The 14,073-nt window shown below is 50.2% G+C and overlaps 1 protein-coding gene and 1 long non-coding RNA gene across 3 annotated transcripts; one reads left to right on the top strand and one right to left on the bottom strand.

Annotated features, from left to right (window-relative positions):
* The first annotated feature begins 4,863 nt into the window (after positions 1 to 4,863).
* C10H2orf72 (chromosome 10 C2orf72 homolog) lies at positions 4,864 to 10,156 on the top strand. Its single transcript, XM_053951277.1, has 3 exons — positions 4,864 to 5,452; positions 7,928 to 8,044; positions 9,226 to 10,156. Exons 1-3 carry the CDS (start codon positions 4,888 to 4,890, stop codon positions 9,315 to 9,317), a joined length of 774 nt encoding a protein of 257 aa, XP_053807252.1. The 5' UTR covers positions 4,864 to 4,887; the 3' UTR covers positions 9,318 to 10,156.
* LOC128792686 (uncharacterized) lies at positions 10,154 to 11,800 on the bottom strand. 2 transcript variants are annotated; one of them, XR_008432508.1, is made up of 3 exons: positions 11,600 to 11,800; positions 10,627 to 10,697; positions 10,154 to 10,215 (listed from the first exon to the last, which is right to left on the bottom strand). It is a non-coding gene; the product is annotated as an uncharacterized LOC128792686 (long non-coding RNA). The 2 variants fall into 2 exon arrangements; XR_008432509.1 differs by lacking the exon at positions 11,600 to 11,800 and adding an exon at positions 10,895 to 10,979.
* Between the last annotated feature and the right edge of the window lie 2,273 nt (positions 11,801 to 14,073).

The raw sequence follows: 14,073 nt of genomic DNA, 5'->3' as shown, positions 1-14,073 counted from the left end.
ATAACCACCCAAATCCAGGCATAGTACATGCAGCTCTCAAGTTTCTCCTCTGGCAGTATATTTGTACTTTGTCCAGGCACTTCTGTGCAGGGTGATATGGGGCACTGTCAAGATGAAAGAGGAAAGAAACTCTGAGATGTGGCTGAAATCCTGGCCAGAGCTTGGGAGCACAGGAATGCCCTGCAAGGCCACGTGATATAGCCACAGGAATGTGTGGCTGGGACAACGAGGAGTGCGGTCACCCACAGAGCTGAGGAGGAGAGGAGGTAGAAGGCCATCCATGGGTGCTCTCAAGCTGCACCCTTGCTGCATTCTCCACCTAATCCTGGGTAGATCCAGAGAAATCTTAGACTGAAGAAGAGAAGGGCCTTCTTAGAGAAGGGCCCCTTTGTGGCCTCTTTCAGGGCTGGCAAACCAGGCAGATCCACACTGATCTGCTCTGCTCATTCCAGTAAGTCCAGGGAAGCTATGGATCTGCCCTTTGCCTTGTAAAAGGGAGCAGTTCTGAGAACCTGGGAGCTTGGCCATGCCAAGAAGGGGCTTTGTGAGAAGGAAATAGGAGAATGCACAAGGCAGGGTTAGGGAGGCAGGAGGGGCTGTCTGCATGCAGTGGTGCCAGCTATTGGCCCCCAGCTTGGTGAGGTCTGAGGTGATTTTTAAGAGGTGCTGCAAAAGATAAGTGCAGAAAAGCTGGACTGTTGGTGTTGAAGGTGTGTGTGTACTGGGAAAGAATGGAGACTGGGGGCTGTGTGAACATCTACTCTTGAGTCCTATTCTCAAACCAAAGGAAAGGATCCAGCTGAGGACAGCCAGAAAAAAGGCCAGAAGAGGGAGCTTGGTCCTTGGGTCTGATTTCAAACCCATTGCCACTTCTTTAACATCTTCCCATGGAGGATCCAAGAGTGAAATAGGTTGATAGGCTGGCTCCATCTGTCTCTAAGAGGGCAGGGAAGGACATCCCTCCTATGGTAAGACCAACACTTCGGGCTCTCTGCACATGGCCCTGTGCCAGGTTTCCATCCTCCTCTTCAGCCATACCTTCCTATGCCCCTCTGCCATCCAGAAGGGGATGGTGACTCAAGGAAACATGAGGAAACTTAGGACAACTGCAGAGATGGGCAACTTTTAGAGGGAACAGAATTTTGGAGAAAAGAGACAAGAAAGAAGTTTGAGGTTCCCCATCAGGAAGCCAGGCTGTGTCCCAGCCGTGGGGTGCCAGGGACTTCCCAAGTTTATTTGCTTATGGTGTGTAACCTCCCCTGAGTGGAGCCCAGAGGGCTGTGATGACTTGGATGGATCCAGGCCAAGGCTGAGCTGGATCCAGCAGGGCAGGCTGCCTTGGGACCAAAAGTGGGGCTGCCTCAGCTGGCCCTGGAGGTGGGGTGTGAGGGGGCCTGGGTCAGAACAATGTGACCATCCAGTTAGATTCAGTTGTGACTGAACTCATCACAGAAAGGGTTCATGTCTGGTTTGATACAAAGTTCAAGCTCCAAGTGGGTGAAAAGTGGGAAGGTGTTTGGTCAGGGGCTGGGAAGATTGAGGGGAAGCTGGAGAAGGTCAGTGGATGAAAAAGGAAGAGCCATGGAGGAGTGAACAGGAGGCAGGCTACAAGAAAATCAGTGGGACTGGGATGTTGGGGGCAGGAGTGGGGTCTGGGGTATTTTCTTCTCTCACAATTACCTCCTCTGCTACTTCTTTGGGCAACCCAAGTAGGTCTCTATGGATGAAGAGCCCGGTGAGTGCTGGTGCTCTGCAGCAATGCCCTGGTAACAGCTGGGTAACAGTTGTAGTGCTACACAAGTAAAGCACATGCTTTCCAGCATCTAGTAAGGATGTGTTTTTCAAAGTAATAACTGAATCAAGTTTAGAGAACAGATCAGTGGAAGAGCAAATGTGCAAAGGTTTGCTGAGGCTTCGCTTGTCTGCAGCCAGTTCCAGCTCCTAGCTGGCTCAGAGGCTTTCCCAAATGTTCCTGTGGGCACCAAAGCTACTGAAGGAAGAATTTAAGGAGCTGGGCTGGATCACTGGACATTGGGCTCAGAACAGCTCCTGCAGATTCCTTCTTGCTCATTCAGTCTCTCTACTCTTCTATCCTCAAAACTGGCACAAGAATCTTTTATCCCTGTCCTCTTTGTACTCTCTTCAGAAGAAAGGTTAATCTTGGTAAATGCAGGCTCTAATGCAGTGGACCGTTTTTTTGTTGTTTAGGCTTCAAGGCATTACTAATACACATGCCAAATTTGTTTCTCTGAACAAAGTATCTTCACTCCTCTTTTGAAGTCAAAAATGAATGTTTTGTCTGCTCTGGACAGCTACAGGCATATGTAAGGGATGTGATGACTCACTTAGGGCTGTCTATAGTGATTCTCTACAGCTGTGACTGTCAGATGGATGTTTCCTGGAGTGTCAGGTCTTCTAAATACATCTGTGTTCTTGCTCAGATTCCTGACAGGGCTCTGAAGACATTTTGTGGAGTACTACAAATGCTGCTGAGCTCATGACTGCCTCTGAACTGTTTGAGTTGTACCTCTTTAAGTAACCCAAAGGGAGTTGTACGTGTTAGATCTTACCCCTGTTAATGAGTAAAGAAATGTAAACAAGGTTGTTTGGGTATTGTGGGTGACATTCACCTTTCCAACCAGCCTCTGCTGGCAGTGTTACATGTGTACCCAGAATAAACTAAAGAATTGCAGTGGCCATGAAGAACAGCTCTACGTGGTCCCAAATACTAGTTTTTAGTGGCTGTGCTAGCAGTTTGAACACCAAGGCCACTGCAGAGAAGTAGCCAGAGGAGTACCTGAGTTAAGAAAACTCAGATTTTTTCTATATCTTCTCTGCAAGAATTATCTTCATAAATCTGGGGAATTGCTAGCTAGAAAGCAATTTCCCCATGCCTGAGGCATCTTGGCATCTCTAGGCAAGTCACTGGCATAGTGCTGCTCTGGAAGAGCTCTGTGAGAGCTGTGCTGTAATGGTCTGCACATCAATCACATTTAACCAGTACCACCACACCACAGGCTGTGCAGGCAGCTCATGAGGAGTTTAAATACTCTGTGGATCTTGTGGCAGTTTTCCAGAGAGATGAGGGTTTCTGGGGACCAGCACGTGATCCTGTCCCCTCCTGCTGCTGACACAACTCATGATGCTGATTATATCCTGGGCTTTTGTCCATAGGACCACAAACAGGCTTCTGAACAGATGAGAAAAAATCCTTGTAAATACAAAATACAGGCAACACTAAGTCCAGACCTGGCTGCTGAATTATGTCTGACTTTGTAGCCCCTCCCATGTTGACAGCTAGTCTCAGGGCTACCACACTGGCAGGGGGCCATGGGCTCTTGCAGACCCTGATCTTTGGAAGAGGAGCCTAATCTTTCTGTTTTACCTTCCCCTTTTTGCCCTGTCCCATTTGCTTATCAGCACTTGTCCATGAGTAAATTACTTTTGCTAGGACCCAGGGCAGAAAATCTCTCTTGAAGCCCTCATCCATCATGCTAGCCTGGGGGAGTGTTTGCTAAGCTTGCCATACTGGGGGAAATAGTTTCCTTGGATTGAAATTGGTGCCACATTGTGACCTTCCCAAGCTGCCACACCACTGTTATGTCTGGGGATCAGCCTGTGGCACATCCCTTCTGCTGTGTCTGCTGATCTGCTGGGCTCTGGGGACAGATGGCCATGAGTATGGGCAGGCAGCAGGCACTATGGCTCAGCCACATTTGTGGCTGAGTGTACCCAAACATACATGTTGGGAATCAATGATCCAGGACAGACACGTAGGTTTTGGTTCTGCTTTCACACCCAGTACACTCAGAGACTCTACCACCCATCCCACAAGAGATGGTTTGGCTCCAAAAATCCTTAGAGAGCAATTGGCCAAGGTGACTCTGGCTGTTTACACCTTTGAGCTGTTTATCCCTTCTCAGGTTCTTGCAATAAAATGTTACTTGTTTTAAGGAGCCTGTTCTGATATGGCATAGGGGAAGTACTTACTGCATGCCATGGATTGGAACTTCCCCGTGCAAGTGTCAGGGCTGGGCATAATGGCTTTCATTCACTGTTGGCTGGCAGAGATATGTGTAACAAGTGCCAGCAGTGAAGCCCTGATTAAAGCTCCACACTTATCCCTGGAAACATTTGTGCTTCGATGGGATGTAGTGATGTTGATGCTTGTAGGCCTGTGACTGCAGGCTGTGTTTTGCATGGAGGTGGCAGAGGGGAAGTCAAAGGGCACTGGCTTGGGAAGGGACTCAGAGATGCTGCATGTGGTGTGAGGGCTGCAGCTCAGGTGTGTGCTTGTGACCCCTTTGAAGGTTTAACTGTTTCCCAAAGAGGAATTGTTTCCAGGGGTGGCTATAGCATGGCCAGGCTTTGCAGCAGCATAGTGCACATGATGCCAGAGAGGCCACTCTATTGCTGCTCTGGAGTATGAGATGCCACACCATAGGGGGCATCTTGGGGACGCATGATCAGCTGCTCCTCTATCATAACATCGTGTGTGTGCCACTTTGCAGCCACCACAGCCTCTCCTCATCCCCCTCTCACCTTTCGAGCCCCTCCACAGCACAGTTTTTTGCCTGAATTTTATCAACTTCTAATTGGCAAGAAGACCAGCCTGTGCGAGGGCTCTGAGTCTGGTCGTGTGGTAGATCCAGGGGCTCTTTACTAGCCTCTCTGCTGTGCCCACCTGGCCGCAAGCAGGGGTTGTTCACTCACCGGGATTATGCAGGTCCGGGACGGGGCTGGAAGCGGGGGGGGATCCTTGACACCCCTTCGCTCCGCTGCCCCGGGGTGTTGCCCTGCGCGGGGCCGGGACTGGTGCCCGGGGCTGGTGCAGAGTGGCGGGGCGGGTGCGGGCCAGTGGGCGGTGCGGAGCCGGGGCCGGGGAACATGCGGATGCGGGCCAGACAGGGAGCACGGCGGGGGATGGCGGCGGCGGACCTGCAGGAGCTGCGGGCGCTCGTGGAGCGGGCGGGCGGGCGGCGGGCAGTACTGCTAGTGGCCGAGGTGGTGGAGGGGGCCCCGGCGGCGCCCGCGCTGGCCGCCTTCGCCTGCGACCTCTTGGGCGACGAGGCGCCGCGCGCACCGTGCCCGGGGCCGGTGCCGGGGTGCCGGGCGCGGCGGGCGCCGGACGGCGGGCGGCGGGCGCTTGGAGCGCGGCTGCTGCTGGTGCTGTGCGGCGGCGGGGCGGCGCGGGACCGCGGAGCGCGCATCCGCCTGCGGGAGGTGGTGCGGGACGTGCGCGGCCGCTTGCCCGCGGGGCCGCCGCCCGCCGTCGTGGGCGTCCTGCTGCCCGGCGGGGACGGAGAGGACGCGGCGGTGCTGGACGCGGCGCTGCGGCGGCACTTCCCGTCGCCCGGAACGGTGCAGGCGGCCCGGTACAGCCCGGGCAGCCCCGGAGACTGCCGTGCCGCCGCCTGCCGCGCCCTGCGGGCCGCTCTGCAGCACCCCGCAGGTATCAGGGTCGGGGAACCCCTTCCTTCCTCCCTCCCTTCCTCCCTCCCCCGGGGCCCGATTTTTACAGTGGGATTTGCTCCGTTTTCCTGTGGGATCTTCCCCTTCTCAGTGGGATCTACCCCATCCTAATGGGTTCTGATCTCTCCTTATGGGATTTCCCCTACAGTGGGGTCAGGCTTTTCCGATTAAGATCTGACAATTCCTGATGGGAGCTCCTCCTGACCCAATGGGATCTGGCTTTTCCCATTGGAATTGGACCACTCACTACTGATGGGATCTTTACACACACACACAAACCGATCTGCCTTTTCCCAATGAAATCTCTTTCATGCTGGTGGGATCAGAACCTTTCCAATGGGATCTGCCTCGTTCTGGTGAGGTTCCCAGACCTGACAGCCAGGGTGGACAAATTTCCCAGCAGTTTGGGAAACACTAGAGTAGCTCATGGATAACAGGGACATGGCAGCTGACAGCCGTGACATTGTGGCCATCCATGACATGGTGGCCTTCCATGCTTATTGGATGTGTGTTCTTGGGGAAAGCAGGACTGGGATGTGGCCTGTGCCATAGGGTGCAGGCAGGACCTGACCTTCCTGCAGAAGGAGGATGCTTGTGCTGATTTTGCATAATGAATAAGTAACAAAAGCAAGTCGTTGTTTGCATGTAAAACCATATGTCAGGGTGAGGATGGCAGGATGAAAGTTGGGTGTCAGCAGGCCTGAGGAACAGCATTTGCCCTGGGGTGAAAGGGAAGTTGGGTTTGTGTGTCAATGCAGGGTGATGGGCAGCTGGGCAGGCTTTGCTCTCTCAGCTGCCACATAAAACACTTTAATCTTTGGCACTGTTTGTCTTGGGCTGTTTCCCTTTCCTCCTCCTTTTCTTTCATTTTTTCTCTCTTTTACCTTGCTCCCCAGCATTTCCAGGGGCTTGGGTATTTTGCTGTCTTGCTGGCTTTACCTCAAGGGATCCTGTCACTTGCCTCCAGCACCACAGGGTTGACAGGGTCTCCTGGGATCCCTGGCACATGGGGATGATTGGCTGCAGTTCAGGTGCTTCTTTCTATCAGCTCAGCCCAGAATCCTGGATCTGAATGTTGAGGAGCTTTGAGGTGGCTGGTGGCAAGGGCACAGGGCTGTCTTCTGCCACCTCTCTACTGAGGCACACACAATCCTCTTTCTAGCTTCTCTCCTTTCACATGCTTTTTTCTTCCTCACATTGTTCCTGCTGCAAGAATTTCTGGTGTGCTCCCAGACACCTGCAAATCCTCCATTTCTGGTTGCAGCAGTCTGGTGGGACAGCAGCTGCAGAGACAGAAAATCATCCCTGCATACCTTTTTCTGCCTTTGCTGGTGCTTTGCTCAGTATTACATGTATTTTTGTGGCTGGCTGTGGAGAATGAGGAGCAGGAGGAGCTGGATTGGGTGTTATAGCCTGCTTGTGTGTGCTCACTGACTTCTGATGCTCTGCCTGGTGCTCTGAGTCATGTAAGTGTCCCAGTGTGTGTTAAAAGGACACTCATCACCTTCAGGGTTCAACTTTAGGCAGGGACAACTCTTTTCCATGCTTCTGTGAGCTTTGCCTTCCAAAATCTCCACCTGGACAGAGGGATCCCAAGCGTAACTCTGCCTCCAAAGAGCAGTTGAACACTTCAGGCAGTGCACCCCAAGGCAGTGCACTGGAGTTTTTTGTTTGTTGACTGCCAGAAAGACACTGAGCCCTTTAGTGTTGCAATGGCTTGATAAAGTGAAGGACACTGAAGTGGTTTATCATTTCTTATCTGATTAGGAGGTGAAAGACTGGATAATATTTCAATGGGGATAATGAACTGCTGCTGTTGGAAACCATATAAAATCATGCTGCTGTAGTATTTTACAGGCTGATGTAGTGTTTTACTAAAATGGCTGGAAAGTCTGTAGTAACTTTGTTGTCTTCTAGAATAATTACCATACATTGACCACATGCTGTCTGCAATTTGCAAGCAGTTACAGCTGCAGTTTTCAGTGTGCTGCTGCAAGACCCTGTGTCCAGCAGGTCTCCATGGGAGGGAGGAATTGTTTAATAAAGCAGGAAGCAGTGTACAGGTTGATATGGTAGAAGCTGTGTGACAATGCAAAAGGAAAACTTCCTTCTGTGGGAATTCTCTGTGTCAGTCCCCAGCCTCACCATGTGTGCCAGCTGAGCTCCTGACAGGTTTCTTGCTCACTCTCGGCTGCCACATCCAGGTTGGTTTTGGCAGCGAGGTGGCAAAGTAGAAACTGAAACCAGGGAAAAATTTCCAGGGCAGTAGAGAGTTTTCAGCCAAAAATAAGGACTGCCAGGAGTTGCTCTGTGCTTTCTGGTGGTGGGTTTTATGGATTGGACCTGGTTTTGCTGCTAGGACCTGGTTTTGTTGCCAGGCTCATGGAGGAAGAGGTGAAGAAGCAGCAGGGCTGACCTGCTACCAGTCTGAACTCATCTTCTCTGGTTTATTCAGAAGACATGAAAGACAGGGAGAGGTGGAGGCTGCCATCATTCCTGCAGTGCATTTCTTGGAACCAGAGGAGCTGGAGAAAAGATTACAAAGCAAAAGCTGAAAACAACGTTCATGAAGGTATGCCCAGCTCCCTCCCTTGTACTCTGCTATGATTGTTAGAAATTCCTCATGATTCCCTGGTGGTTCTGGTGCCCAAGCCCCTTGCTGGTAGCCTCTTCCAGCTTCTTCCACCCCTGCAGTTGACCTTGCTGTTGCCATCTCCTTGTTTTTTGACCTTCTGCTTGTCTAAACAAAACCACACTGAGTCTGGTGCCCAGATACATCCCTGGAAGCACCGCTGAACTCAGCTGCATTTTGTTTGAATGTCTGGAAGCAGAACTACTCTCTGTCTAATCAATGAATTGGAAGCACCCTGATATTATGTGATGTTTTCTGCAAACATGGGTGGAAGGAGTGTTCCCAAAACATTTGGTTTTGGGAGAGGGCAGTCAGCCGTGGGCTCCCTGATTCTAAAGGAAATTGTTCAGGTAACACATAGCATAGCATTCAGCCTTTGTGCATGGCTGGCACTTTGTCTTGCACTTCCCAGCAGTGACTTTCTTTTTGCAGGAGTGCCTCATGCAGGAGGCAATAAGGCTTGTGGTGTGGAGATCCAGGTTGTACTATGAAGCACAAAGAGGAGGGAAAGCTCTTTCACTGTAATAAGACTAGAATAGACTAGACTAGACTAGACTAGACTAGAATAGAATGCTATATTTTCTCTTGAAAGGGACCTACAGTGACCATCTAGCCCAACTGTCTGACAACTTCAGGGCTGACCAGATTTTAAAGGATGTTATTAAGGGCCTTGTCCAAATGCCTCTTAAATATATAAAATACTTAAAGAGCATAAGAGTCAGACAAAACAACTGAAATGAATGCCCAATTTATGCAGCTTTGAGGCATGTGAGACTTATGAGGCTTATGAGACCTACTCTCCATGGTCAGAAAACTGAAGTGCCTGATCTTGCTGTCAGTGCCAGGCAGGCAATATCCTGTGACCATGCAACTTGTTTTGAGATTGCTGAGACTTCAGGAGGTGAGGAGCTGGGCCCTGTGTTCCTTTGCTCTATTTGCTGAAGAAATGTTAAGTTTGTAAAACAAAATGAAAACCAGTTTTGAAAAAAAATCAGCTGTGCTTAGGTTGTGAGTATATATCAATTGCTTCAGCCCACGCTTTCTTGTCATCTTAAGTTGCATTTTCTGGGAGGAGGGGTTTTCCATTCAGGTCTGCCTTGACCTCTCTCTGCTCCCTGCAGATGACCTGCAGGACCCTGAGGAAGAAGTGGCTCTGGTCAGCCTTTTCCCCAAGGGAAACTGTGAAGAAGCTGCTGGAGGCACAGGCACCTAGAGCTGCTGGGCATCCAACACAGTCCACATCCCAGACCCGCCCAGTGGATTTGGAGCAATGGGAGGAGGAGCTGGTACAGGCCCTCTCCTCCAAGGACCCACAGCTCCAGGGTAAAGCTGCTTGGCTGAACTTGTCAGGGTTTTTGTAGCTGCCACCAGCATCGAGGGTCTGTGCCAGAGAGCCATTCCCTGCTGTGCCCTGCTGCCCTGGGGCACCTGGAGCTGCAGGTGGACACTGGGCTTCTGAGAAGCCCTTTGGGGATGTACCCCACATCCTGGGCAATATGACGTTGGGACTTTGAGTGTGAAATGCAGGCACCTGTTTGAAGAATGAGAAACGTTTTCTAATTCTGAGCAAAGTTCCCTGCTGAGGTTGCTGGGGCTGGCCTCGCTGGCAGACTGATTCTATTGCCTTGTATTCCTGCTTTATTGGTGATGGGAAGTTCCCACCCTCTTTGTGATTAAAAACAAAACAAAACAGAACAAAACAAACCAAAAAATACCAAAAAAAAAAAAAAAAACAAACCTAACCAAGTAACACAGTGACTTAGAGACTGCAGTGGGATTAAATGTGAGCTCTCGGATCTACCAGCCACTGAAAAGGCTTGAACGTAACAGTGTAACATGAAGAATGCAGTAACAGCCCCAGCTTGAGTGGCAAGAGTAACATGAAAGATACTGATAGTACTGGCATCTAGATCAGAGTGGGCTTTGGAAGCAGGATCTATCCCCTCTGGCTTGTCCTGGTGGTCATAGGCTAACTGAGGGATGCCTGGGTTGGAGGGGGTGGCAGGTGGGTACCAAGGTGTGGCTGCTGCTAGCTGGGGCTTCAGGAGAGGGACATCTCCACAGTCATGGTGGCACATCTTAGAGGTGGACTGCAGCACAACAAGAGGTGGCTGTTTCATAAATAAACATAAAATATAAAAATTATCTATTTAAGTAGTTCCAAAGGGTTGCCTATAGCTTGTGGGGCAACATCACTAACTATAAATCCTTGGTTTACAAGGAATATTGCTCTAATGCTAAGAATATATTTTAAATTCTTTATGCAACATAAAAGAGGTCTTGTTTTACTTTGAGCACAAGTTTGAGACTGGCTTTCCTTTAGGAGTTTCCTCCAGCTCAGATCAGAAATTGCAACCTGTCTACCTCTACTTTGGGTTAATTGCCAAAGTGTATCCTCTGTGCATGTCTGTCCTCTCTCTGGCTCCTTTTTCCCCACTGGCAGCAGAAGTGTCTGGAGCCCTGGCAGCTCTGGCCAGCACTCTACCCCAGCAGTTTCCCTTTGGCATCCCTCTAGCTCTTACCTGGATGCTGCTCCACAGAGAGGGCACTGACCCACTCTCTTTCCAGCCTCCAGGATTTTTGTGCTTATGACCTGTGGAAAATACAAATGTAACCACGTGACTTGGTGTGGGTGGCTGTGTTACTGACCCCAGATTTCAGCACTGAGCACTCGGTGCATCTTGGTGAGATTAAAGTTCCTTCCTGCTCCATCCCTGCACAGCCCAGGTCGCTGTGCAGCTCTGTATTTCCCAGTAAAGCCCTTGGTTAGGTGGGTCAAGCAGGACTCACCACTAGGAATCCTTATTTTCTTGCAGCATTTAGCCTTTGCTGCTAAGCATTCTCCAGTGAAGAGGTGGTCCAAGAGCACAGACTGCCAGTTAAGCCTCCCTTAGTGCTGCAAATCCACTGGATTTATTTACTGGTAATTTTTAAGTAAATCACGCAAGTTTATCCCTGCAAGAGACTGGTGGAAGTGGATGAACTGCCTGAGCCTTAGGGGGTGTGAGTGAAAATACATTTGACCAAAAGTATTGTTTTTCTTTGACTGAGGAATAAAAGTGACTTGAATTACTTTTTTTTTCCTTTTCTCTTTTCACTGTCTGTGCACTTGGAGGTGTAAGCAGATAGTTTGACACATTTCATTGACTGAATAATTTAAGGGCACTATTACGTGCTTGCTGAATAAAGACACTTAATTTCCAAATTGGAATGTGCTTATTTGTTTTCCATGGTGTTATCCTAAAAGTAGCATTATGTATAGCTTAACTCATATTTATCCTGGCTTGAAAAAACTGGATATTGGGATGGAATGGAAGTGCCCCCAGTGTCTGATATGCAGAAGATCAAAACTGAGTGCAGCCCAGGTGGGGCAATGGAGAAGGCTGGATATCTTCCCAGTTGTCCAAGAGCAGAGCAGCCCCTCTTGGTATTGTGGGTAGGGGTCTGATAAGCTTTCATTAGTAACTTTTATTAATAACTTTCACTAACTGATACCATTATGCATCCTCAAGGAATTCAAGCCCTTCACAGGGTATTTCTTCCTATTTAGCAGCATTCAAGAAATGAATGCTGCCGAGGTCGGGGCACTTCGGTCTCTTGTGTAGCATCGCTGCTCCTGAGCTGGACTTTCCCTGGTGCAAATCCACCAGCCTGGGTATCCCATCTATCTTGTGCCGCAGAGGCGGCTGGCATGTGTTAAATGTGATAAACTGTGGTAACTTGTTTGTTCATCAAAAGAATTGGAATATTAAAGGAGGAAATATAAAAATTAAAGTATGATTAATCACCATATAGGGAGCTTTTTGTAGCTTTTTTGCAGACACAGGCTAAGGATGTCGGGGGATGGCCGGAGCTGATTATGAAATCAGCGACCACCAGGCAACGGCCACCGGACTAGACAACGTAGGAGTACTCCGGGTATGCCCATCACTGTCCGGAGCCGATTGTGAAATCAGCGATCACCTGCCTCGACACAACGCAGACACGACGCAGAGAGATGCTCAAGCTACGCACACTGCTATCGCAAAAGACACGAATTAAGAAACCTCCAAGAAACTATAAAAAGAAACTGAATAAGGGAGTGGGGTGTGGGGCACTGCAGTGTGGGACACTGCAGGAGGGGCGGTTAGGAGACCCCTACCCACCCAGCGCTGTTTTGCTTGCTACTGCTTGCTGTAATTAATAAAATTCTAATTGACCTTAAAAAGGCTGAATCAAATTATTCGCCTCAATTTATCACAATTTGGTGCCGTGACTCGGATAAAGGAAACCCGGGAGGGAGGCCCCACTAGGGTGAGGCGCCCCACCGCCTTTTTGCGGTGGACCTAAGGGGGGGCTTCCTCCTTGGGCCTTTACCGACGAACCTAAAACTCAGTAGCAAGCAAAGGTACCCCCGTTAATCTTTGTGCACGAAGAACCGCGGAAGAGTGAACACGCAGGAAGCGTAAGTAGCCCCCAGTGGGTGGTGGGCCTCTTTTCCCGGTGGGTGGTGGGCCTCCTTTTTCCAGGGTTGATTAAAACCTGCTGGATTGAGGGATTAATATTCCAAGAGCATCCAGGGTTGATTCAAACCTGCTGGATTGAGGGACTAATGTTCCAAGAGCATCCAGGGTTGGGGGACGTAGGAGGGGGGGAGCTGCACCCCGCTCGGCGTCGAGTTACCCTCGGTGGGGAGGCTCCTGGGTTAGGAGGAGAGCAAGCGGGCCTAACCCAGACGCGGAGGTGGACGGCGTCAAAGTTCCTGGGGCGGGGGATCCCCGGAGAAACTTCCCCAAGTTTCGGCTTACTAATTTAGTATAAGTGTATGTGCTCGGTGGGCCCCGTACAAGCGGTCTCCGGAATGCGTGTGCGTGTGAAAAAGACGGTGGGCCCCGTACAAGCGGGCTCCGGAGTGCATGTGGAAGGGACAAAGCCTCGACCCTGGAAACGGGGTCTTTAAGAGTCGTTTAGGGGTGTGTAGTCCCGGAGTGATTGAGGTGAATAAGAAGACACACAGGGCGAAGCCCCGGTTGAGAAACAGAGGCGCCGGAAAGACGTGAGTAGTCCGGTCCGCTCGGTCGCTCGGTCAGGGGTGGGAGTCCTGGAGTGTAGCAAATGCGAACGTGTGTGTGAGAGGGGAACTGGCAGCTCAGATTCCCCAAGTGAGTGTGGACCCCATAGTAGTGCGTTTCCCATATCCGGCGACGGAGTGGGCCACGAATTGGGGGAAGCGACTGTCGTATTGTTTGTGTTGAGTGTGAGAAGGCACTCTAGAAGATGGGTCAGAGAAAAAGTAAATCTGCTGAACCCATGGGTGGGAGAATCTCGGTAAAACTTCCACTAGGCTTAACGGTAGAGTATTGGGATGCCTTTCCTTCTAGAAAAGGAAAAGATAAGGTTAAAATGATCCATTATTGTATGGAAATTTGGGGAGGTAAACAAATAAGGGGAGACCAACTATATTGGCCCGTATTTGGGTTGTTTGAGGATTGGATCTGTCAAGCTCTAAATATATATGTTAACTCCAAAGAGCCCTTTAACCAAGAGGAGAGCGAATATGCAGCTCTTTGGATAGTGGGAGAGATTGAAGAAAGCTTTCCAGTTGTATTCAGGGGTGGACCCCAATACCCCAGAAGGGGAGACACTTTTGAAGGTGCATTTTGTAGTCAATTCTTGGGTAGACATTCGGAAGAAGTTGGAGAAATTAGAAGGATGGCAGGCGAGAGGATTGGATGAGTTGTTGTGAGAGGCTCAAAAGGTGTGTGTTGGGAGAGAGGATGAGAGTTTTAAAAAGCAGTCTGGAATCGTGTTAGCAGCAGTAGGGGGGGACAACAGAATCCCCAAAGGGGAACTGGAGGTCAGTCCAGAGGTCGGACTGACGTCCAGCGAAGTTGGTTTGAAGGGAAGTCGAGAGGTGGAGAGAGCATTGTTTGTTTCTATTGTGGGAAGAAGGGACACATGAGGAGAGAGTGTCGGCAGAAGATTGCTGA

This window comes from Vidua chalybeata, chromosome 10 (genome assembly GCF_026979565.1).
Source record: "Vidua chalybeata isolate OUT-0048 chromosome 10, bVidCha1 merged haplotype, whole genome shotgun sequence".
NCBI classification, from domain to species: domain Eukaryota; kingdom Metazoa; phylum Chordata; class Aves; order Passeriformes; family Viduidae; genus Vidua; species Vidua chalybeata.
Note: the sequence above shows the minus strand (reverse complement) of the source record. Positions and strands in the feature narration are given on the sequence as shown.

Bases quoted from the DNA above. Each gene is read 5' to 3' on its own strand.
- C10H2orf72 (XM_053951277.1), top strand. From the start codon at position 4,888: ATGCGGATGCGGGCCAGACAGGGAGCACGGCGGGGGATGGCGGCGGCG. The intron at 5,453-7,927 runs GTATCAGGGTCG...TGGTTTATTCAG, and splicing joins CGCTCTGCAGCACCCCGCAG to AAGACATGAAAGACAGGGAG. The intron at 8,045-9,225 runs GTATGCCCAGCT...TGCTCCCTGCAG, and splicing joins TGAAAACAACGTTCATGAAG to ATGACCTGCAGGACCCTGAG.